This window comes from Camarhynchus parvulus, chromosome 1, assembly GCF_901933205.1.
Source record: "Camarhynchus parvulus chromosome 1, STF_HiC, whole genome shotgun sequence".
NCBI lineage: Eukaryota > Metazoa > Chordata > Aves > Passeriformes > Thraupidae > Camarhynchus > Camarhynchus parvulus.
In genome coordinates, this window is record NC_044571.1 from 26357903 (window position 1) to 26384053 (window position 26151).

A 26151-nucleotide genomic window follows, 5' to 3' on the forward strand; every position below is an offset into this window, starting at 1 on the left:
GGGGATTAATTTTTATGACCAGAAGTGGAATAAAAAAAGATCTTTAAATTAAGTCCACGTGTAGAAAATGAAGAAAGGCTGCAAAGAGGGTCAACCTTTAGGGAGTGTCAAGCTCAGAAAGTTGGGGAAGGCCCAGCTGTGCCCCAGCAACTGGCACACCGTGGTCTCTGAAGGAAGCTGGACCCAGCCCCCCACTGCAATATTATGGAGGCTGTTTGCAAAGTGAAGGGCTGGTCCTTGTCCAGTTGGGTTGTGATATTTGGATTCCACTTGGCTCCATTTCAAGTGCACATATTGAAAATTACATCCCTCAGCTGCATTTGCCATCTTGAATGGAAGAAAGTCTATTTATAATGACTTTGTAGGTATTTTTAAAGGCCAATAAAAGAAAAAAGCCTGACAACTGGCCCATGTCTAATGTGACAAACAATACCTCGTAGGTTTTGATAGGGAATAAGCACATTTCAGCATAGCACAGGTGGTATCATCCCTTTCCCTTACCAAATTGACCACAGCCAAAGAGGCAAAGCTTCTATGTTACACCAAGACGCCCATTCGTCCCAACCATGGGAATTTTCAGAATAAAGAAAGAACAAAAATTCAGAGTATAATTGGCTAAAAATATCCAGGTTCATTCCCTCTCCTTGCAAGTCTGCTGATATTTTAACTGCAAGCTTACCATCCCTCTCCTCCCTAACTAGTGTCTGGTGTATTCAGAAAAACATGTGGGGCCATCAACCAATGTGCTTCAGGGTCATCTCTGATCTCCCTGAACAGCAGTGGAACCAGATGCCCTGCTTGCCCCTCCCTTCTGGACTGCTTTGGTTGCTATAAATGGCCACAGCAAAATACAGACTAGTCTTGCTTTCAGCATAGCCAAACTTGATTGTGAAGGGAGATCAGACCCTCTCTGCTAGGAATATTCACAGTAATTAATCACATATGAGCTATGAAATTCAAACAACTTTGTTAAAATATACTACGAGTGAGCTCTAGTCAGGGATTTCCTTTTCCATGTTAGAGTGTTATTATAGGATGCCATCTGAAATATAGCATTTGTGGGAATGCTGCATTGCCTTAGTACCAAGACCTGTTGCATGGGTAGAGTGTTTGGTCCATATTCACCAGCCAGCAGCAGAAAATGAACAAACAGCTATGGCACCTATTTAGGGCATCTGCAGTTCTTCCAAGAAGACGTCACCTGCAAATGACCATCGTGACCATGTAAATCTGAAATGCATTCTGTGCCAGGGCAGTGGTACAATGACACTGAATTCTGAGACCACCACAGAAAATGGAGGTAGTGATGAGTCTGCTTTAACCTAGTGTTTGGGAAACACCATGGTTTCCCCTCAAGGAAGGAGGCCTAGGTAAGAGACTTCTCATGTTTGGGAGCATGACCACCATTCTCAAAAGGCTAAGTCATCATCCCTAATTTTTCCTTGCTGTCTTTTCCCAAGTTGCATCCTGCTGCTCTTAAACTATGTCAACTATCAATGAAATATAGTCACCTCTGTATCAACTGCAGACAGTCAATTCTAATCCCATTGGGAGTATCCAGACAGGTAGTCCCCATGCACGGGGGAACCCCATGCCAGCAGAATTCACTTCCCAGCACTGTGAGCTATGCCATATGACAAGGCAGACACTTGGGCTCCTCCCTGATCCTGCAAAATGGAGGATGTGCCTTATCTCCCTCAGCCCTCTCTTCCCCTGGAGACACTGGTTTCGATGCTTTTTAATGACTGTGATGTGCCTCAATGTGCTGCTGGTTATGGAGGCTGGTTTATGCTGCCGCATGGTTTTCAGTGTCTGGAGGACAGACTGCTTGGACCTGTAGAGGAGGCAAGGCTACCTTCAAAAGTTTCCTGTCCTCTTGGCCTACAAATAATTAAGATGCATAAGACAGGCTGCTTAGTTACTTATTTATAGGTTCTTTGGGGACACTTATCACAGGCAGCATCAGAGTGGTAACAGCCTAATATGCTAACGGGTAGCAGTGCAACCCTATCCTGCTGGCCGGCCCCAGAGAAACCCCTGCAGTGGATACTCCTGTGTCACAGGCAGAGGAGAGCTCAGGTGCCAAGGCCAAGGGACAGGAGCTGGCACTCTCTCCCAGACCTGCCCACTGGCTGCTGCACCAGGGCCCTCCAGCCTTTCTATTCAGTTAGGTAGCAGGACATGGTGCCATCCCATGGCATTTGCTAAAACTGTTGTAGGATTTTCTGGTTTAGTGTCTCTGGTGTGGAAAAGAGAAGGCCCTGTCTCCTGATCCTGAATTTCATGTTAAATATCTGATTACCTTTTTAGACACTCTGGCAGCCCAAAGGACTGGCTCTTGCAGGGACAGTGGCATAGGCAGAAGGAAACAGCACTATGGAGGCCTCATCAAAAAACAAGAAACAAATTGAAAACCACTGTCCTGCAAAAGCTGTCAGAGATCAATGAGATTGGTCTGCCTTACTGTTGGTAGACTCTGGGGAAATGGCCATGAGCTGGAGTGTGCAAAGTGCTGCATCTCATGGCCTCCCTCATCCCTGGGCATCCCTACCTGTCTCTGTGTGGTGTCTGGTCCAACGACCTGCCCCTAGATAAGGAAGACAACCAGGAGCAGCTCTGCCCACTCAAAACAATGCACAGGCCTTTTGAGTGTGTTCAGTGAAATGATGGTCAAGGCACTGCTCACCCCAACAGCTGCAGAAATGATGCTTTAGAGGTTCAGTCCTTTTTTTTTCAATGAGATTGTCTTACTGATCTCTGAAACACAACTTGGTCCTGCTCAGGTTGGATAGAAGGTAAAGTGGGAAAAATTTAAAATCCCCTTAATATTTGTCAGTGATTATTTTTTTCCTAAAGGAAGAAGAAAAGTCAAAGTACTAGAAAAAGTCCTACCTTATGCAGAATATGTTCTTCTCTCTTCTCTATTGCTGAATTTATTACAGGAGTGCTAGAGGCATCCTAAACTAGAAGCAATGTTTTCAGAAAATCTTGGTATTCTCTGGCACCAAAAGCTACTGACACAATTTGCTGCCTTTGGTTTAACACATCTCCAAAGCAGACAAGGAAGCACCTTTCGAAGCTGCCAAGAGAAAACATGCTACAACAACAGAGCCAGAGGTAAGGCGCGCTACGGAAACCTTCCCATACGGACATCGTCATGCAGGCTGCTATTCCCACTGACAGGCATCACCTGCTCCTGGGGCTGCCTCCCAACATCCCAGTGATGATTCCAGCAAGGGCTTACACGGAAAAAGGCGTAGGAAAGTACTCATGTATTTTTAGCTATCTTTTTAAAACACAGTTCAGCAGCTGGAGAAAGACAGGAGAAACCAACACCACGTAGGCAATCACGCATGGTGGAAATTAGAAAGTATTACATAGACCTCACTGTCTGAACTTCTAAAGTAAAACATGAGGTTAAATGTGGGAACAAATTTTGAGCTCACTTCTGCGTTATTTCATTGAAGATTCCATATTTGTGCCTGTGCTGCTCTTTGGGGGCATTAGGATCTCCTTCATCAAGCCTACTGTTTGCTTTGTTTATGGTTTGCAACTTCTAACCCCATCGTAGTTTCCTGGTTTTCTTGAAAAATGATAAAATAAAAGAAAAAGGAAAAATGAAAAGAAGGGGGAAAAAAGGGAAAGGCAAAGCGATAGAAGAAAAAAGGATTAAAAAGGACAAGAAAAAAATTTAAAAAGAAAAAAGAAAAAAACTTAAAAAGAAAAAAAAAGAAAAAAATAAAAAAGAAAAAAAAAGAAAAAAAAAAAAAAAAAAAAGAAAAAAGAAAAAAGAAAAAAGAAGAAAAAAAGAAATGTTGAAAAATAACTTGGAGAGGAAAGGTGAGATGAAGCCAGGCAAGGAAAGGAAAAAAAAGAACAAAAGATAATAAAATGAAGGCGGGGGGGGGGGAAGGAAAAAGGTAAAGCAGTTGTAACTTTTCTTCTTGGGGTTTTCATGGTGCTCAGACTTGTGAAATGTATCACAGCCTAACTGTTGACCTATTACAACTGCTTGAAGACCTCAGCCAAAAATTCTGATACTGATACAGCAACATATAATCTGTTCAATCTAAAAATAAAGACTGATACTTAGAAAATAGTGCAAGATTAATTTATTTACAAATATTTCAGCCAGTTATATTTTAGAGAAACTTTTGTTCTGAAGACTGAAGAAGAATAAAAACATAATTCAGAAATTTTAGACACATTGATCAGAAATTTTAGACACACTGATGCTTTGCTTGTTCCTTGGAGGTATTTTTAGTGTTGGCTTTTCCTTTTCTGGAAGCTTCTAATGTAACAATACCTTACACCACAGTGCTGATACAGGGATCAGTGATTCATTAAAAGCTAATCCATGAGACATTAGGTTTACAAGTGTCACAGACACATTAGATTTGAGAACAAGGAGGGACACAGTGGTGAAAGGATTGTCAAATATACAGAGAATATCCCCGTGAGTGGGTACTACCATTAGTTTTGCAAGAAAGCATTAGTTCTGAAAATTAATTTCATATGTGTAATTACTGGAAACAGCTGTTTAAGAAGTGGTATTATAGCAAGTTAGACTGAAATCAGTCAAAAGATGTTTTATTTCTTTTTTTGCCATTTGAGGTTTAAGCAGCACTCCTTATATTTAGAAATCCCTAAATCTGTAAAAAACCCACAAATATCACATATATCTAATCAATCTGATGATTCTAATCAGTCTAATAACTCAGCTATCTTCACTTGCACGCAATGTACATAGAGCTCTTCAGACTAACTCAGGGCTACCTCGCTCACTATGAATGCCAGTCAGATATCTACAGGGTTTGATATAATCTTTAGAGAAAGAGAAAATGGCAGAAACTGCTTTACTTTTCCTCCATGGATAGCCGGTAAAGGTTCTCGCCCAAGAACTCGAGCCTCTCCCTTTGTTCCAGGTCCTGGTACAAGCCCTTGGGCACCTTGCTCAGGCCATAGACCAGGCCGAACAGGCAGCCCGCGATGGAGCCCGTCGCCGCGCTCTCCCCTGCAGGGTCAAACACAATTGCAGGGCTCTCTTAGTGTCACCTTCACACACAGGCAAACACTGCCCTGCTGAAGGAGGGAGCATTCCACACTGATGGAGGGAGTGTTCCACACGTATTCCAGCATATGGAGTGCAGTGGGGCGTGTTGGGTCAGTCCTAAAGGCTAAGGATGCCTAAAGCAAGAGAGTGATGCCAAGGCAAGCACATGGAGGTGCCACTGTGGTGTGCACTCCTGGGCTGGGAGCTCACTTCGTTTTGGGAAAATCTACCTCAGTACAGCAGCTCTTGCAGGCAGCTAACCATTCCTAAGAACAAAGGAGGGAACAATAGTTCCAGGGGTGTCTACTGTACAACAAAGGTTCTGGACTGGAGAGTGTCTCTTCCCTCTGCACAGCACAGCACAGTGCAGGCTCTAAAACACCCAGCCTTGCTGAGAGCACTGGCGCTCTGTGCATGCAGTGCCTGTGGGTTCGTGCCTGCCAGGGTCTGCAGTGGGGACTGTGAGCTCTCACCACGGTGTTGGGGCAGGTGAGAGAGCCAGAGGCTCTGCAAAGGGCCCACACCACAGAGGGAGGGAGTGGGTGATTCAGGGCTGGGGTCCTACCCCCAGCTATGCTGGCCCTCCCAAAAGCCCAGCACAATGCTTCTGCTAATGAGAAAATTCCCTCTCACAAAGCTGTAGAAGTACTTAACTGTGTGCCTCCAAGTGCTGGATTTTATTTGGCTGGCACTTGTTTGGGTGCTGTATTATTTTTCTCCCTAACTTGGTTTCATTACATGTAGCTAAAAAGTTATTTTGCCAAAGGTGCTCATGTTCTGTCAGGATCTGTCAGCCCTTTAGAAAGCTGTACTGGACTTAGACCTCATGTACCTTTGGTGGAACCATGAGAGGTAGATGGAGCAGCATTTGGAAAGTGCTGTAAATGGCTTGTGTGGCAGCTGCTGCCAGAAGAATGGGGTTTAGAGGCTAAAACCAGAGGTGACAATGTTACAGACAGCATGGCAGATTGGCCAACAGAGGCAGCTGACAGCCAGGAGGGAGCCTGGCGGGGGAGCAGGGGCAGGAGGCCCAGGGACCCTCACCTCCGTGGAACATGGAGCGGTTGCAGAGCTCAGTCCAGTCCCCCCCACAGCCCATCAGGGCGTCGTAGGCGATCATGGGGGCATCATGGCCTCGTCGTCCCCCCCGGCCTTCGGAGCTCCAGCGCCGGTACGTCTGTGGAGACACAGCTCAGTCAGGGCAGGACACTAGAGCTGCAGGCCTGGGGCATGGCCATGCCAGGCTGGCATCTCCCCTGCTGAGTGGGAATGGCTCCTTGGGCTGGGAAAGGGCATCAGGGGCTCTGCTGGTGAGGCGTGGGATGAGCCACAGCAGCAGCTCCAGCAGTCCTGGTGATGCCTGAGGTGCCGGTATAAGCCTGCACTCAGCTTAATGCACTGGGCCAAGAGGCTGGTTTAAGCAAGCCATAAATGCCAAAAAGTAGATCAAGACAGATTTCAAGTTCACATCCTAGAAATTCCTTGTTATATAAAAAAATATGGTTGGTAAGGACACACTTCATCAGCCCTCTTACTGCCTTTGGGAATATTCTCAACCCCTCACACATTTGCACACATTTCAATTAGCCAAATTTTCATGGGGGGTGAAAATGTTCTGATCCAGTAATTTCTTTAGGGCCTTAGTTTCAGACTATGTAATTCAAGCCCCTTTCTCTGTCTTATTCTTGCCAAGCTGTGGAGGGATGGAACGTAAGAAAATAAAGGTAGTGCAGAAGGTAGTCTCACCCCGGAGGAGTTGCAGCTGTACTAATCACCAAAGATTAGGAACAGGCCTGCCCTTAATAGGCCACAGCTGTGTCCAATAAGAAGACGAGTGCTACAAAAGAGTGGGTGAGCTGGGTGAGGAGAGAAATGGAGTTTGTTGGTTGTTCTGTGAAGAAGGAGTCAGTGCTGTGAGGAGCTGCCCATGAGCAATCACTGAGAAGGTATGGGAATTTTTGCAATAAGATGACAACACCAAACCTTTTCTCTCATCTTCTAAAAGCAGTTGTTGAACAAAAGGGAAAGTAATTTGCAAATGTAAAAGACAGTTCTTCCCAGAAGAAGAAGGCAGAAGAAAGAACTTCAAACCCAGTTTGGAGATTTGTGAAGGAAAATTGAATTTTCTCTAGATCAGGTACCTCCAGCCACAAATCCCACAATTATCTCAACACAAATTTATAGTTAAAAAATATCATCCTATTAAGAAATGGGCAGCTTTATTTCCTGAAGTTTAATTTACATCATGGCAAGTTGGATGTTGCTGGTTGGCTGGCTCTTGGCTTCTGTATCATGTATGAAGGGTTGGTATTTCTCTCTATTCACTTCCACCTGACCTACTTCATACTTGGTTGAGATTTATCTATGCATACATCAAACATGGCAGAGTCATACTACAGCTTCACTCTATGTTTCTTTCTTTTTTTTTCTTTTTACAATTTAGGGGGATTATTTATGCCTTTATGCCATCCGCTGCCCCATGCAAATTTCCAGCCCTATTGCTGCAGTTTGGATACTGGTGGAGCAGCACAGACAGACTTTCAATGCTACCAAAGGCAGGAGGGCTCAGTATGGAGGGGCTATTCTGGATGTGCAGCCAGGCTGCTCAAGTGTCACCCCAGTTATTCCTCCTCATCCCTGATGCTCTGCACATGTCTGATGTCATCTCACCTTGCTGGAACATTGCAGATAGCTGTCCTGGGACTGAACCTGGCAGGACTTAACTGCCCCAAGGCAGCACTTCCCAAACTATTTCCCTCTCCTTTCAGCTCCAGTGCCCTTGTGCAGCCCTGTTCTGTGCTGTGGCACCAGCCCAGCTTCCCTTGGGTGGGTCAGCAAGGACCTAGGACTTGGATGGGGTGTTAACATGCACTTTCCTGCTGAAGGCACTGAGCTGCTGCCAAGCCCAGGAGGTAACTCACATGTCCCCTCCTTGCTGTCACCCCCTGCCGCCAATAATTACCGCTGCCTCTGACTTCCCCACCCTTCAGGAGCTGACCCCCTGCTGGCTAGCACTCCTTTTCCATTGGTTTATTTTCCCCTCCTTTCAGAGTTCTTCCTCACTGCTGGGTTAAGCAACTCCATCTTAAGGAAACAAGGTCCTTATGGTCTAATTGTCCTGGATGACTTTGGTCTTGTTCCTCCCTCATTTTTTAGCCTGTTGTGCCCATCACAGGAAAGTGAGTCAGGCCAGTATTTTGTTTGCAGAACCAAGGCTGATCCCACGTGTTGAAGTTGAGCAACGTCTACCCATTCACTGTGCATCTAACATCTTCCAAAGGCACTGAAAAATTACATATACCAGCTTATAGAGAATGTGGCCTTTGTTGCTAAGCATTTCAGGGTGTTGGGAGGGAAATTGTCTTTGAAACATGCTTGGATTAATCCAAGCCACATTTGAGGGCTTCACTTTCACTGCCACATACAGCTGGCAGAAAGGTGCACCTGGCCAAGCAGGAACATGCATGTGGTGATCTGTGGGCAAGGGTTGTGCCAGACACTGGTGTTCTGCATGTGGAAAGGCAACTGGCTGTATTCCCAAACACAAGGGGACAGCTAGTCTGGAGGGAAGGCAAAGGGAGGGCACTCTTGGGAGAAGGCAGGTAGAACAGTTACCTTCTCCTCACCTCTTCTTTCCATACTTATTACCACACTAATAAAGTGTCTTGACTCCTGCCAGGCTATGATCTCTGCCTGATGGGGGAGTTTGAGCGTCAAGCACCATTTTTCCGTGTCAAAATACATAGCTCAGTAGGCCAAAATAGTTGGGCTAGGGTAATGAAGGTAAATTTTGCTTCTGCATTAGAAGTACATACAGTTCCCTCTTGAAATGATAATGGCAAATTACTGTTTGGTTTAATCTCTCCTGAAGCTCTGCAGAGACTCCAGTAGTACTGGAAGGAATATAAAACTAGTAGTAAATTCATGACACTGAATTAGTAAAATAAACCTGGAAAGGAGTGCTCTTTATATTTAGAGTGAGCAATTTCTTATTATCCACAGTCAATCATACTTCCATAGGCACCTTTCACTGCACAGATAATCACCTAAAAATACACAAAGTGGCTCGTAAGCATAGAACTATATTTACATAATCTGGAAAAAGGGGATTGATTTATGGCAAAAGGTGTCAAGAACCACATACTTATTGCTTAGCTGCTAAGTGGAAGAGCTTTGGGGGGTGCCAGCCCATATCAGATAGCTGTAAACAGCAGGGAAGAAGACACATTATTTCTCTCGAGTTAAGAAGGTACAGCCAGCAAAGAAAAGATCATGTACATTATAAAATAGTATCTCACGGAATGTGGTGAAACACCATCTCTCAAGACACTTAAAACTAGCTTGGCACAGCCCAGGTTGGCAGCGAATCAATCACTTGGGACGTCTGTCTTCTGCTCAAAGGACCGAAAAATCATAGACTGGTTGGATTGGAAAAGACTTTTAAATACCACTGATCCAATCCCCTGCCATGAGCTGGGACACCCTCCACCAAACATGACCAAATCCAGCCTCTGATACCTGGGGGTATTTTTGTCAGACTCTGGCCACAACTCTGTTAGGCTTTAATGAGAGCCCCAGGCAGGGCATTTGCCTTTTCTACCCTCAGACAGCCATGGCCCATATTTTGTACATGCTCTGGGTACCAGACCATTAAGCCTGCCTCTCTGCACTGTTTCTTCCCTGCAGCAAACCCAGGACTGGAAGTAACTGGTTGGTTTTTTTCTAAGCTAACATGTACTGGTGTTGAGGATGAGAGTTGTTTTTTCTTTCTCAATATTAAAAAAAAATCCTGCCTACACTGGTACTGTCATTAGTTGAAAAATAGTGGTCTCTTTGAAAATACCTCTGTTGGTTCAGAGCCATCCCAAGAACTTTTGGAAGTTGCAGTTACCTTTTCTCTCTCCTCCGCATCATAGTTGGCTGGAAAGACAGGTTGATTCTGATTTTCCTCATTGATTTCTCTCTCCTCCAAATAAAACTGCCACTTGGCTTCAAAGTAAAACCAGTGCTCTTGATATTCTGAAGGCAAAAGAAATTAATGATGTAGTATTTAATTTCAAGAACATTTTCAGTTCTGCTTTAACATATTTTCAGGATAGTGACAGTTTTGACTGACATGAAACCCCAGGTATTTTACAGTAATATACTGCATATATATTAAGTATGTATGGAGTGGGACTTCTGATTGAAAACAGAGGATGCAATGAAGAAAATACTTTCAGAATTTTGTGCTATTTTAATGTCATTTAAGATATATCAAGATGAAATTTTACAAGAATTTACGGAAGAGCACTCCAAGGAAAAGATAAGAGTCAACAAAAAGAAAATCAATTCTTCATCAGTTTTTATTCCTTTACTATGATTAAAGAATATCTAAAAATGCTTCCACATCCTAAATACAATTTTCCACCTACCTCAGTTATCAATTTTTAATTGCATAAATTCTCCAGTATTCCTGTTCTGTTTTTGTTGCATTTATTGTGTGATCATTCAGGAAAAAACATATAGGAAAGTCCAAAATTCTCATTTGCATATATTGTAATACATATCAAATGTAGCAAAGGGATAAATAACACACACATCTGCTACCTGTGCCCATAGAAATAAGCCTTTTTTTAATATCATATGTCTTTCTCCTTTTTTTCTGTCATTTTGGGGAGTGATCTCTAATCATGCTTAATGTTTTCCATGTAAATAGACTTATTAAATTTAGTTTATTTTCAAGCCAATGCTCTGGTTCACCCTTTTTATAAAGGCTTAAAAGGGCACTTAAGTCAGCCACACTGGACTGTTAAGCACATACCCATACACCCGCCTGCAGAACTGAGAACTGAGGGAAACCCTGCCTGGCAGGCTGAGGGGGGTCAGGAGTTAGAGAACAGTGGGGTGGCCTGGATGGCTAAGTGTGCCAAGGCAAACTAGCAATTTGGGATGGGACTATGGGTGTAAAATAAAATTTAACATTCCCACTTTTTCCCTGTGTCTCTCCTGCTTGGCTGCTCAGTGCTGTGTGCTGCAAGGGCTGAGAAGCACCCACAAAGTGCAACCAAACCATTCTACCTGAAGGATGTAATCTGATTTTGCTTCTTTTCCTAAAATGCCACGGTGGTGACTCTCTTTGGCAATTAAGATCTTTAAGGGGCTTTTTTGTAAAAATTCAAGCTGCTCTGTAGGACCTGAAACTTTTACAAAGTTGTCAGCTGCCAGTGCCCCAGCCCCAGACAGTGATGAGCATTCAACCATGTGCCTGAGACACCTGGAAATGTCCAGCTGCCCCTTTTCGGAGTCTGTGACCCAGCTTGGCCTCATTCCATTCACCAGAACCCTAAAAAGGGGGGATGTTTACAAAAACAGACTGAAAGGGCATTTACAGCCATCAGGCCAAGGAGAGAATCTAGATGCATGTATAGCATCTAGAGGAAAACAAATGTAGGCAAAGCAAATGTAAACTATCAATACCCACTACAGCAGCTGGTTATGACAGTTTTTAGAAATGTGAGTGACCTGACCTCTCTCTCTTTTTTGTTGGCTTTTTGTTTGTTCGTTTGTGTTTTTTTTCCCTAATTCCCTCATGACAGTAAACCACAAATGCCTCAAAGCTGAATGTTTTCTATATAGCACCTTAACAAGCAAGGTACTTGTTCCACAGTTTCAGAAATAGAGAGATCAAACAGGTGAAGGAGATTTTTGTTGGGTGGATCTGTAGCATGGTCAGAATCCCATGGCACTAACCCTAGCTAGGCTCTGCACCATCCCTGGAGCCCAGCTGAGGTGATGGTCACATTCAGGTCCATGGAAGCATCTGGTCAGTAATTGCAACTGGATATCAGAGAGGGGTGTAGAGTCGAACTCTCTGTTTGTTATCCATGGGGGATAATATAGCTAAAATAGGATTTTCTAAAACTGGAGGACTCTGGCAGGATTTCTTTGCAGCACATCTCAGCAGCCAAGGAGCTTAACTTTAATGCAGGACACTTTTCCCGCTACCAAAATAGGATGAAGCTCAACAATATGGGCACTGGCTGGAGGGCATGCCTCAGGAGCCCAGCACACATACCTCCACACGAGGGGTCCTGCTCCAGTGGAGTGACAGGGACCTGCTGCAAAGCCACTCAGAGAGAAGCTTGATGACATTAATCCTGCACCTGCTCCTCATGGGTCTCTGCTAAAAAAATCCTGGTGTGCAATGAGGCACAGATGAAAACGCGGGGTCTTTCAGAAAGCCTTCCCACGGCTCCTTTCAGATTTTAAAGCAACAGCTTTTCTTCCGGGGTAAATTTAAATTTCTGAGTGGTCTTGAGTAAAGATTTCTATAGAATTCAGTCTTTCTCAACAGCTGCCCCTTAATCTCTTACCTTGATGTTTCCATGTGATGATACTCATCTGTCCATGGCAGGTCTCACCATTACAAACATCATTTCCTGGCAAGGGGGGCTAAGGTACCTTTGCCCCAAAGACCACAGGCACAGCAATAATAAAGTAGTAGTATCAAGTTCAGCAGTTGGGTGATGCTTAGTTGTTTAAAACAAGGATACAACAGGTTGTATCTTAAATATTTGTTCAGAGAAGCAATAAGACAAATCTGAATTGTGGTCAAAAGCTAACTCTTGGTCCAGAGGCATCTGCAGGTGAAATTTTCCTGGCAGGATGAGGAGTGTCTGTGGTTTTCCTTAAGGAAGATGTTGAACTGCACTAATTGATGGAAGGCAGCTGAATAATTAATCTCAGCAGTCAGTTTGCCTAATGACCTGCTAAATATAATTTCCTTCCTCCCCCCTGCCCAGCAATCTCTGAAGATTCCCTAAAAATAAAACTGTGCAGTAGGGCATGGGCATTGCTGTTTTGCTTTGTATTTTTGCCACCAATACACCAGGCAACTAACTGGTGGTAGAAGAAGGTGGCACCACCTGTGAAGAGCTTACTTCTCCGAGCAGAGAGAGCAGGAGGACAACCTCTGGAGGGAGGAGAGGGGGGAAAGCAGTAAGGTGTAAAGATTAGGGAGTGACATTTCTTCAGTGCCTTTCCAGCTAAAGATAGCTTTAAGAAAATAAACATTTGATCCAGTCTCGGTACCTGCCATGTGACGAATGGTCTTCTTACAGTATTCTTCAGCCATAGGCACAACCTTCATCATCTCTCTGCCCCACTGAGCAAGGGGTTTCCCTTGTATTGCGTATGCCACAAAGAGAGCTGTGCAAAGGGACCCTAGGAAACCTGGAATTCACAAATAATGAGGATTACCAGTGTGCATCTGTGCTGGTACCATCCTTTCTGTCCTTGTTTTTCCTCTTACAATCACCAGTGGAATGCCTTGTGGCTGTCAGGTAGATTAACAAATGTACACAACCCATCTCTGCCCGTTTGCAGCCTGGCTTGTGGCATGTTGAGATTACTGGCTAATGAGTGCTGCCCCTTGGTTTGCGACTTATCTTACATGGAAGGGAGCTTCTGTTCTCAGTGGTGTAATGTGATAGAAATTGAGGTAGGGGTCAAAAATAAACATCTTCTACCAATGGGATACTGAAAATCTTCTAATTGAAGTCACATGAAATAATTGACTTGTACAAAGTGATTCAATTACAGGCTATATCGGCTTGTTTACAGCATCATCCAGCCCAAGAGTGGTGGTTGCTAGATCTAACAGTATTTCTGGCTCATTTGACTCTAAGGGAACAAACCATGTCCCCTTAGAAGAAAGAAGAAACTGTCCAAGGAAGACATGCTTGTCTTCTACTTTGGTTACAAATACTTCAAATATTATAATATGGTTACAAATATTACAAATATTATAACTGTTGATGGGCTCCCAACACTTTCATGACACCAGAAACACTCAACTCATTTCTTGTATTTGCTTGTCCTCTTGGCATTCTGGCAGGGGCAAAAAACCAACATGGTGCAGTGTGCAAAAGAAGCTTAAGAAAACCAGTCAGTTATCTAAATAAATCATAGCTGAGCTAAATATCAATGCAGGTTCTTCTCTTGGTGCATGGGTCCAAAAGTGTTCACTCATGCATAGAGGTAATCATGAATTTTATGTGTTTTGCTGAAGGTAAACCAAATTATCTTAGGAGGTGACAAGCCCAGATGAGGTGATTACTAATTCCCTCTGCCACCAGACTTGCAATACTGGGTCAGGCCCAAGGCACATCCATCTTGAGTCCCATAGATGTTCTCATAAAGAGTAACAGCCCTTGTAGACCCAGCCCAAAGGGTCTCACAGATAGGCAGCATCTAGGCCAGATGCCACAAAGATCCTTGAGGGCCACATTTACTGTGAAGGTGGCAGCAGAGGGTTTAGAGTGTGAATCAAAGGGCTAGCAGGGGGCAGTGGGACAGCTCACTCAGAGGGTGGCAGAGGCTGGGTTGTGCCCTGAAGGTTTCCAGGGGCTGGCAGTCTCCTCCTGCTCACTCCCCAGGCTGCCCACCCCTGTTGCTGTTGCCCTGCTGTCCCTGCTCACGGCAGCCCTCACACAGCCTGCTGCTCCTCACTGGGGAAGAAAGCACACCCAGCCAAGGTGTCTGCCTCTGTAGGACAGAGGGAGCCCCAGAGTGAAGTGGTTTGGCTTCTCCATTCCCCTGAGCAACCAGGCTAGTTTTAGGGGCCATTCTAATGACACAGCTTGTGTGATTTTGACAAGACAGCCTCTTTGCCTGGTCTCCTTTGAACCCAGGCATACTTGTGGACTTTGCAGCTGCCTGTAGCAGCAAGATCTGAGGCTTCACTGTGCGAAACATGGGCAAGTATTTCCTTTGTCTTCATGTTTCAGCCCCAACTGACACACTGGTTGGGTTTTCTGAATCTGAGTTATGAGGATCATAACTGGCATTTCCCTGACACATTTCAGGATGGCAGTGAGGTGCATGTGGCCTTTCCACCCCTCTCCGTCCTGCCTTCCTGCTGTGCTACTTGTTTCTCTTCCCAGCTGAAAACTCTTTCTGGATGTAATTTCTCATTGTATGGAAGGTGTCTGACAATGCTGCCATTTTCTGGGTCTCATAAGCCCTTTCTGACAATGATGGACACAGACTACAAGCAGTCTTATGGCTGCTAACGCACCACAGACTTTACATGCCAGTCTAATTTTCTGCCTTGTTTTAAATGCTTTTCCCTAATTTTATGGCATCATAATGACTTTTCTGACTGCTTCATAGCACTGAATGTGTTGAACATGTCATCATTCATTATGGTTTTATTTATTGCTGTTTAAAACAGACAGAATGAATACATGTTTACATAGCATAAAATTATCAAAATTACAGACCTGAATATTAAAAACAACATTAAATCTGTTTATTTAGGTTTTGTTTAGAAAATGTTTCAGATTGTATCCTAAAATATGTGGAGTTAGGTTTTTTTGGCTTACTACCTTTACCTACAGTGATTGGATATGACAAAACCTGCCAAGAGAAAAATGTTGTTATCCCCTGAACCATAAATTTGCATGATAACAGTGAGTCATCTAGATATTCATGAATCCTAAAATTTGATCAGGGCAATTAACATGAATATGCTTGGGACAAGGCAGGTTATGTTTACATATTGGGATTTTAGGAGAGAAAACAACTGTACTTGAGGATGCTGTCAGCATAATATACAAGCAAATATATAAGCCTATGTAAGTGATATACACGTGTATGTATCAACCAAGCAAAGTTCAAACTGAGGCCTTGAAGCCTGCAGAGCAGAAGTGGGTTAACCAGGTGAGTTCACAGGAGCCATGTTAGTCTCTGCAGAAGAGCAAAGCTGCCTGAGGGGATGTCAGAGTGCAGGCATTACCTGTGGGATGGTTGTGTGTCATTCGCCCACACTCAATGCTCACTTCGATGAGTGACTCCAGCCTTTCTGGCTTCCAGTATCGCATCCCTAAACACATGGCTTTTGTGGAGGCTCCAAATCCAGAACCTAGAGCAAAAGGATAACACCATGCATTTAAAAGGAGACTGATCTCACACAAATATGCTCATAAAATGTGAGACAAGCACATTTCATTAATTCAGCTCATGTGTGGGAAGGGAACTCCTCAGGGAATGGGAAATTACCATGCAAAATGAGTTACAAGTTTTGAAAGTTTCTTGTGAGGAATTTTGGTCCTTTATAGTCATTCTGGTTTTACAGGAATATTCCAGTAAAATCAAGTGCTATGAAGACCACAGTGGGTTCAGAAAGCCATGCGCTCTCTTGTTCACAGGACTTATTTGATCCAAACTCTCATCCCATCTTCACTCATTTTTGGCTGACACTGCTGCTTCGCTTGCTCTGGGTACCCACACCAGAAACAGAACTTTGAGAAACAGATATATTTCCACACACCCTTATGTTATAGTTGTAAACACCCAATTAAAATACTTTACATGAATTTCACAGTTCACCTGTCAATTTTAATGCATATTTCATCCTGGAGAGCCTCACCAGTTTCTGCTATGTACAAAAATAATGTGTCCAAAAGAAACTAAAGGCTACTGAGCCAAATCCTACAAAGTTAGGCAATGTCAGAACTGAAGTTTCTCATGCAACCTGAAATTAGTGCTTGTTGTGCTACAGCCTACACTTTCCAAGCTTAGTCTTGGGAACCTCTACCCCCATGTAGCACAGAATTTGTTTATTGAAGAGCTAACTCAGAATTTCTTTTAATCCTTAGTACTGAATGTGTAATCCCAGGTGTTCAACTTTTAAATACTTCATTGAATGGAGTTAAACTTACTAATGAGTTTCTCTGCAGTACTTATCACAGTAATTTTAGGATCCCAGAGAAGTTTTAATGAGCTTATCTTTACCAGGCACCAGTGAGGTGATTATCTCCTCTTTGCAGCTGGTGAGCCAATGCCCAAAAAAGCATTAACTCATTGCAGGCAACCACCCTGAGATGGATAGGCTTCTATTTTTCAAAGTACTTGGCATTTTTCAGCACTGTCTTTGCTCAATCACACTTCCCAGTGACCTTGGGAATAGCTGAGAGCAATCAGCATTTCTCTTCTAGGTTCCTGGAAGATAAGGGGGGTATTTATGCCGCCTAATTTTAGCTTATGTGAACCTGCATTAGGAGCCCACTCTCCTTGTCTTTCCAGGCAGGCAGCATGGAGAAAGGCAGCATGTCCATTCATGTGTATGATGGCATAGTAGGAGCAGCTTGGGGGCCAGAGTGAATTGAAGCAGCAGATGCCAAGGAGCCAGGGTCACAGCTTTCAGTCACTTATCTGGAGAAGGGCCCTCAGCTGCTCCACTGGGCTTTGTCTGCTGAGACAACAAAGCACCAGGGGCTCTTTTGGAACACCTCTTGCCATCAAGTCTCATGCCAAGTGGCTCCAGCTCCAACGTCCTAAGATTATGAGTGTGATCCAAGTGGAGTAGTGGGGGTGGCAGTGAGATCTACTTCAAACCAAACTGAAGCCTGAGCCAAACTAACATAAACCACCTACTAGCACTTCCATGTGCAACATCTGAATTTCTCTCTTAGGAAAAGAGTTCTTCCTCTCCCCTAGAGCAGCTATCCAGGAGCAGATGAAACTGTCTGACTAGGCCACAGATCACACAGAAACCCCAAGGAAGAGTCAGGAAGAAAATCCAGTCTCCCAGGGCACCACTCAACTGGGAGAAATATCTCCTGCTTGCAAGACCAAACTCTCCATTAAATCATCTGCTGCCATAGAGTAGCAGATTAGAGTGTTCACTGTGCAGACCTGGTTTCTCCAAAGGACTAAGTCCATGCTGGTTATCCAAGAGAGGAGGCTCTTGCACTACACAAAGCTGCTAATTAAATAACATCTCTCAGTATATCTGAAGTGGAAGAAGTACTACTGTAATCTGACTTCTGGTCTGGAGGAGCTTGTCTTTCCCACTTCATTGCCTTCCTACAGTCTGAGAAGTTCCATTAAAACCTTCTGCAGAATTAGACAAGTAAACTTGGTAACAAAAAGTTCCATCACATGGAGTAGCATTAAACCCAGACAGAGCTGCAGGGAGCTAACTCCCATGTCTCACATCTACCATTTGAACTAAGGACACAAGGGACAGCAAGACTAGTCCAAGCAACAGGGGTGACACATGTGACAACATAAGGACTGTCCTCCATGATCAGACCAAAGGTCCAGCCAACTCATTATGTCTGACAGTGAAGAGGATACTCAAGAAAGAGTAAAAGAGAAGTACAATGACATTATCCCTTTGTACTAACTAAGCTGCTGACAATTTGTCTCCCTGATCCTGGAGGCAGCTGGCTATTCATCTTCCTGCTTAAAAACCCTTGAAGGATTTCCCCTGAATGAATTTGTCCAGCTCATTTTCAAACTCACATGAACTGTAGCATCTGCAAATTGGCATTGGAAAATAGTTATGCAGCTTGTGTAGGTGTTGTGTGAAGTCCTTTTTTTTGTCTTGCTTGGAGCTCATGACCTCCAAGTTTCATTAGAAGTTCCTAGTTGCTGTCCTGGAGGAGACAGTGAATTTTTGCTGTACCTATCCATGTTTCACAGTTATTTTCCTTTTCATTCGTGCACTACATTATTCTTTTTTAGTAGGTCATACCTCAGTGTGGTTTTCTTTACTCTACACCTGTAGGATAACAAAGATTAGGGTAATAGATGCTAAACCCTGAAGAGGATGTGCCTTTTGTGACTACAGATCATTCCACATGAAAACTTAGAGCCCAGCACCTTTATCTCCTGTGCAGCATCTGCAGCTTAAGCTTCTCTTCAACATTCCCCTCCCTTTCCACATTTTTCCTCACACTTTTCCCTCATGCTCCTCTGTCAATACCACCTGCAAAAAGTTCTCAGATTCTTCCAGAAGGCCCAGAAGTTGCTTCTACAGCTGCAAATAAAGACCTGCTTGGATGCAGCAGTCTCAGCCTGAAACGTACATGATACAGGTAGAGCCCAGCCATTTGACCCACCATTTGGCTGACCTCTTGCAGTCACTCCAAAAGCAAATATCTGGCTCAGGGCTCACTATTTTATTTAAATTTTGGTTCCAGTTCTACAACATCAATGATTCTTTTCTGAACAATTTGAAGTTTTGCCACTGGGTCAAAACATTTTTACTGTGTATCAGAAACAGCAGACTCACCTGCATCAAAACTTTTAAAAAGTATTTACAGACAAACAGAGGCAAACACTTAATGGAGAGACTTTTAGCCTTGTGCTTATCATGTTGTAAACTGTAAACAAGCTCTTAAAATGGAAGGTGTTAGACAATCTTGGGCAGGTTTTCTGGTGGTCACAGGAATCTCATCAACCTCGAACATAACCCAGGTATCTCTGCAATGAGTGTGGCAATGAGCATGACATGAGGTGGCAGAGACACATAGGGCAATTTGATTTAGGGATTCAGTGTGCTGACTAAACCCACAAGAATTTGAGCAGAGAAGCATCCATAAGCAATGCAAAATTACCTAAGATAAGTCCATGAATGCTGGCACATGAATTATTGCTGGAAGCAAGATAAGATAGAATGCCCACAGCAAATCAGCCTTTTGGTTCCAGCCCATCCAAAATATAGTCTGAGTGCTAGGCATTCGATCCTGGATATTCAATGCCTGTGGCATGTTTTTGCCTCAAGAAGTATTTTGTGCAAATTCAATTAAAAGTTAATTATGTCCATAGCACTGTTGGGTCCCATAGAAGAGAGAACATCTGCATGTCAGGTTCTGCTCTCAGGGTGAAAAAAAGGCTTCCTGAAATGTTCCAAATGCTTATTTGTCAGAACAGATGGAGAAGGTGGCTTTTAGCTGCCAGATCTCAAGGAAGGAATTAATTTTAGATTCTTCTAGCCCAGAGTACCCCCAAAGCAGATAGTCCATAGAAAGCTGGGGAGGAGGAAGGCTGAAAGAAGAGTCATGGCTCCAACACTGCAGTGGACCAGGCAACAGCCATACTCAACTGCTTGTCAAACAATGTCAACAGCTACTTGGGGCCAGCAGCAGCTTCCACAATTATTTTCTCCAAATTTTATCCACTATCAGTCACAAAACACAGTACAACTGCCGAAGGGACACTTTCTCAGATTGGTTGGCTGATAGCAGGGTGGGAACAATACACCCTTTTCACTCCCAGCAGCAGTTGTGAGAAGCAGGGGACAAGTGAGAGATGCTTTTTTTGTCAGAGAAAACTGGCTGCAGAGACCCAGAAATAGCCATGGCATTGTGCCACCCGGTCTTTGCCATGGTGTTGCATCAATAGGCAGTTCTGTTGAGGCAGTGTGCTCTGCAGTGGCTGAGTGTCACACCGCGGACACAGCCACCATGGGTGTGACCTGACACTGTTTTTGGCTGTCTGGGTTCCCCATCTCTGATAATAGGGTGTCTCTACAGGCTTTCAGGATGAATTGCACTGTGTCTGTATGTGTGTGCACATAGCTGCGTGCACGTTATTTAACTTTAAGTAGAAATTTTGTTCATTGTAGAAGTAAATTATCATAAAGGGAAAGAAAGAGAGGGACAGGCATAGGTAAACCAGGGTAGGAATATTAGGGACTATCAATAAAACAATCATAGTTGTTAGCAGGGCATCCAAATGGAGAAAAGTCTCTGCTTTCCCTCCAGTGAATGTGTTGGTGCTTAGAGCAATTTACAGGCTTGGCATTTTGTTTCAGATTTGGTTTCACTGAAAAGATCCAAGTCTACAAATGTTTAAAGGAAAAATGGCAGAAAATATTTCTTAAAATAACCATTAAACTCAAGGACAAAGTTCTGGACTCTGAGGCACAGAGCCAAGGACAAAGTCTCTTTAAATAGATGTTAAAGAGGGAGGGGTTTGCTTACAAGAGGACACAGTGCCCTACAGAGGGAATTCTTGGCAGATCTCTTGTCATCCTCAGGCGAGCATGGAAACGTTTCAGGGGTAGTGGCCTTTGATGTCAGGGGGGAAAGGAAACAATTTCCATGTAGCCACAAACACAGAGAGCATGCATTATTCCAGCCAGGGCCTCTACAAGGAAAGTGGTACTGTACCCTTTTCATTGAAGGGTGTGTGCCAGGCCAGGAGGTGGTTGTCTGGCTTTAGCTCCCTGCAGCCCTCGATGGTGGCGGGGTCCGGCCGCCTGCCCGAGAGCTTCTCCACAGCATCCACGTAGCGCTTCACCAGCTCCCGGTACAGGTCTTCCAAACACCAGTAATCTGCCCAGAGCAGGGAAGAGAAGGTTGTTTTGTGAAGGCAGAAGAGCAAAAAAAAAAATATGCAAGCAAGCTCACTATGCATTTGAGAAATATTCCTGTTTCCACTTCCAATATACCGAGTCGCGTTTCTGGTGCCACTGTCACATTTTTACACAACATGACAGCAGGCTGGAGGGAGAATGGTCTTGACTCTCAGCTGTCACCTTTCTCTTCTTTTCTTTCCATGTTTAATTCCTTCACTGGCATGATGAAGCACTCTGTTAATCAACAGTAGCTGCTGAGGGCCTTTATTTAAGCTCTGTGGTGTGAAGTCATTACAGAGATGATCAACTGTCAGGTGACAGCGTGGCTGCCATGGGGTCTGGGTAAAGCCAACTGTGCATGGCTCAGCCCCTGCCCTTACAGATGTGAATCCAATTTAAAAATGAAAGCCTTTTTTTTTTCTTTTAATTACACATTACAGAATCACTTTAAAATATATGTATGACTAGATAAAAAAACAAATTGCAACTTCCTTTTTTAAATCTGTATGTTATATGTGTTTTGTCTAAAATTTGTAGGTCTTTCATGCAGGGTTCCAAATATCTTATAATATCATGAACAGTGAGGTTTTAAAAAAATCAGTAAGAGTAGTAAATCTCAACTGCCTGAAGGAGGTTTCCAGCACATAAATTTCTCTCTGTAAATAACATCTGTTTATAGACTATTTTTACAAAGTCCTACAGTCTTGCCTAAGGAGAAACCTTCCCTCTGTTAAACACAGACTCTTTCTTCAGTATTGCTGCTCCTCTCGGCAGATGTTGTCTGTTGTTGGTCTTGAAGAATCTTGAAAACCTTCCACTGGCATCTATTACAGCTGTGTATCAGTGGGAACAGAGGCCAAAGGGATTTATCCACTTATATATTTTCTGCATACTTAGAGAAACCCCATTTAATACTTGGTTAGTTGAATGCAGGTTGAAAGCCACAGTAGGGGAAGTTCTTCTAAAAATATCTTCATTTTGTCAGAGAGGGTGAATTCTGGAAATCCATGATTTAACTTACGAGAAATTTTGGAATCCCAGAAGCAAGAGACATTCTGAAGCATCAGTTATGGAGGCAGGCAGAAAAGAAGATGAAGGGTAGAACAAAGATTCCTCTTCTTTCACATAAAATAATACCCTACCACTTACACTGGCCATCCCACATAACCTCCCTGAAGAAACAAGACGCTTTCAAGCTGCCAGCTCTTTCCAGATTTAGGAGTCAGGTGTCACAGTTTATCCAGATGGGAGCCAGGAGCAGGGTTTACTGCCTGGCAGCTCCTGCAGAAACCTTGTCCCCGGAGCACAGAGTCCCTGTGGTCCAGCACCTCCAGGCTGTTCAAGCCCACCATGGCTCACCATGCCTGGAGCCAGATTGCTGTCTCAGCCATCAATAGGACAGGTTCTTTCTTTAGAAATCAACTCTTTTTTTTTAAAGCCATGTGTAAGCAAGAGAGGAAAACCACAACTTTTTTGTTGTTACAGAGATAGTTTATCTGCATTTGATGATGCTGTCCTTGTTCCTCTCTTACAGGACAGACTCCTCCTGGGAGCAGATGTTGTGTCTGTCTGTTGTCAGATCAACCTTTCAGTCAGGGCACAGGGTGGATTGGGGAGCAGCAGCTCAGTCTGCAGCAGTGCCCACAGCCCAGGCTTCTTGTGGCCATGCCCCTCCTGGGATGTTCTCCTGGGATGTTCTCCGTGCAGCTGCCAAAGCACTGGCCAAAATCCTTTCCCCAGGTGAGAGCTGCCTTTGTCTCTAACACAAGCCTGCCCCTTGGCTGCTGCCCCAGCCTCAGGCTGGGAGCTCCCCGAGGGCAGTGCCCTGATAATGACAGCAGGACTACATGGCTTTGAGCAATGGGCAAGTTTGTCCCAGCCTACAAATATCCTGCAACTGCAGGTGAGTGTCTGGGGAATGCTGTGGCCAGCAGGCAGCCAGCCAGGCAAACAGGGTGTGCAGGAAGCAGGGCAGGGAACTACAGAGATATTTGTATTGCTTATTTCCCTGCCTTTTTTTTTAAATCTGTTTCCACAGCAGTAGGGGCAGGTCCCCAGGGCTGGTGGCAGATGCCTTCAGCCTCACAGATGTTCACCTTCTTCAGCTTCACTCAGTTGACGTGGGTGATTTGGCACCTAGGCTGGGCCATGAGCAAGCCATGGGGCTTTTTTGCATTCCCCATGTCAGGAGACACTGCTGTGGGCAGGAGTGGTTCTTGTTTCCCTTGTGGGAAGCAGGAGAAGGACTCATTTTATCCCAGTCATCAATGTTGCTGTTAAATGAAGATTTTTTCTAAAATTCCCTACTCCATCTTGATATTTCCTCTCCAGCCCATGAAAGCACCTTTTAAAAATGTTTGTCTGACCAGGTAAAAGAAATTAGAGTGTAGGATAAACACAGTCAATGGAAAAAGTAGTTTAAACTTTTTTCTTTAGAGCAATTTACAGGCTGCTATACTCAAGAAAAGAATTATTATTTTACTGTTGGTCTAACTGACTTGATTACCCAGAAGTTATGATTTTAGAGGGTTCAATAAGCAAGAAACATATGATATGTATTTAATCATAGCCTATATTCAGAAATATGCTAGTCATCTTTTTTCTTGATAGGCTGACATCTTACTCTTATCTTTAGTGTATTAGCTACCCCTTAAACCATTGGTTAGCTAATAGCCAAGTATGAAGTGTTCTACACACTCTTCAACTGATCTCTACCTACTAAATTTAGAGCAGATTGGAAGCAGGCAGATAAAGGAGTGAAACACTAGCACAAAGGAAACCTCATTGATGTGAAGGATACTCTGCTACACTGGGAGATTCTGCTACTGGTAGTTATCCAGTGTTATGTTTTGAGAAAAATCAGGAATGCTTTTATAGAGATTTAAGAAAAATTGAATCATTCTGAAGGGGCAAAATATTGTTGACAGGTCACTGTCTTCTGGTGTACTTTCTATGATCTTGCCAGTCACAGAAAGCTCTAGTTTGATGGGTAAGGTGTCAATACAAACACTTCTCATCTTAAAAAGACTACCCCCACTTTAAGGAAAAATAAATGTTCTCTCTCAAACCATTGTGATTTTAGAAGACATCTTAATAACTTCCACTATTCTGACAGATTTCATTATAAATAACGGTGTGTTAGGATACTTTTTGGACTAAAGACACGGAGCTCTCCTTATAAAACAAATAGGTTTTTGCAGATGCAACCTTTTGTTTGAGGGGCAGCAAAGAGGAGACAGCGCTAGTGCTTTTAGCCTGAAAGAGGTACTAAGGTAACTCTACTCCAGCCTGGACACAAATGTGAAAAATGCACTCAGAAGAATTCTTATCTGTTACAGAAGACTCTCTAGTGGCTATATTATTCCCTAATGTACTCCAGCATACAGATAATCTACTTGGCAATTATTTTGTTATGCTGGACATGTGATATTTTAGTCTTTAACCAACTGTATATCTCTAGGGAAAATATAGGAAGAGCCTGTCCACACTCCAGAAATCAAGATCCCCCAGTATGCGAGAGGGTCACAGGATTGTGCTCGTGGAGCAGCCAAACTAATGCACATTCTCATTAACAAAAGCAGCATTTCTGACACACTTTCTCATGATTTCCCCAGTAATCAGGCTTATTCTAAGAAATGCAGCAGCTCCACAGCTTCTCTGCAGCCCGTGGCCGCTGTTCCCGCCATACCTACCTGTGATGACAGCCTCAGCTGTAGCCATGTGCATGAGCGTGTTGTCACTTACTGGCCACTTGTCAGGAGAGAGCACCAGGTTCTCAAGCCCTCCGATTTCCTTCAGCTCCTGCTGGATTTTTGCTCCTAAGGCATTGTTTTCACGGGAGAAATTGCGATAACCGAGAGCATCCCCTACCCCAGCCAGAACAAGTGCAGCCTTAAATTTATCCATGCCCAATGCACTTTCCACTTTCCTTTTGCCCGAGACAGCCACCGAATCTTGATCTTCCTTTGTTCCTTTGCCTTCTACTCAGCTCCCCCGACACTTTATATCAGCCATTGTGTCACACCAAGAGCTCTCTCTATAAGGCAAGGACTTCCTTTTCTGGCTCTGCAGATGCCATCTCTTGTCTGGGACCCGACAGAGAGGAAATATTTCATAACCCAGGGATTTTGCAGAGGCTTTGTTCAATGAAACTGTAAGAGCAGACCTGCAAAAGCCTCGTTTCTGCAACCCAGCTTAAAGCAAGCCAGGAGATCCTTAGCCCTACCCTGCCAAAGTAACTCTACACCCAGAAAAACAGATACCTCCCCAGGGGTGCTCATTTATTCAACAACCTGTAAATTAATTTTTTTTCTTCTGCCCATTTCTGGTATGCTGAAGTCAGCCTCCCTCTCAGAGAGCAGTCAGAAGTAAAGGCTATTATAAAAGCTGTTTTCCAGGCTCTGCACACTCTCTTAGAAGGAGGGATTAAGCAGTAAGAAATCAAGTGAAATGCAGATAACCTCTCCCATTTCTAATTACACCCTATGGAGATATTTTGTTAACAGCTTTCTTGTTCTGTTCACCTAGTACAAGAATGTTCTGCTAATTCACTGCACCCCTGGATAAACACTGAGCAAAACAACAACTTCAATTCCATGCCTCTTACTCCCTGGCAAAGAGTGACTTTTTCCTAAAGCTGAGGTCAGTCCACACTTCAACTTTGGAAGGAAACTATTTTCAAAGATGTATTGAAGTGGCATCCTGTGAGTCTAATAAAATCCTAAAGACTCACAAATTACTACTCCATTACAGACAGAAATAGAAATGTAAATATAGAGAGGTAAACAGAAAGCATTGATTGACTTGACTGTAATTTTGATAACTGATACCAGGGGAAAGGTCTTTGTTTTCTTCGATCTTTTCCAGAGGGCGGTACTGGTTGCTGTTCAGATGGAAAAGGCCAGCAATGTAAGGGATGCATCATCCTAGCACCCAAAGCAACAAGTTAATAAGCAATAAGTTA

General features: G+C 43.7%; 1 protein-coding gene across 1 annotated transcript; it reads right to left on the reverse strand.

Annotated features, from left to right (window-relative positions):
• Positions 1–4240: 4240 nt before the first annotated feature.
• Positions 4241–25360, reverse strand: ADPRHL1 (ADP-ribosylhydrolase like 1). The gene is made up of 7 exons (XM_030950306.1): positions 24881–25360; positions 21001–21165; positions 15834–15959; positions 13127–13267; positions 9945–10072; positions 6098–6230; positions 4241–5014 (listed from the first exon to the last, which is right to left on the reverse strand). The coding sequence occupies exons 1-7, from the start codon at positions 25092–25094 to the stop codon at positions 4857–4859; spliced, it is 1065 nt and encodes a 354-aa protein (XP_030806166.1). The 5' UTR covers positions 25095–25360; the 3' UTR covers positions 4241–4856.
• Positions 25361–26151: the final 791 nt, after the last annotated feature.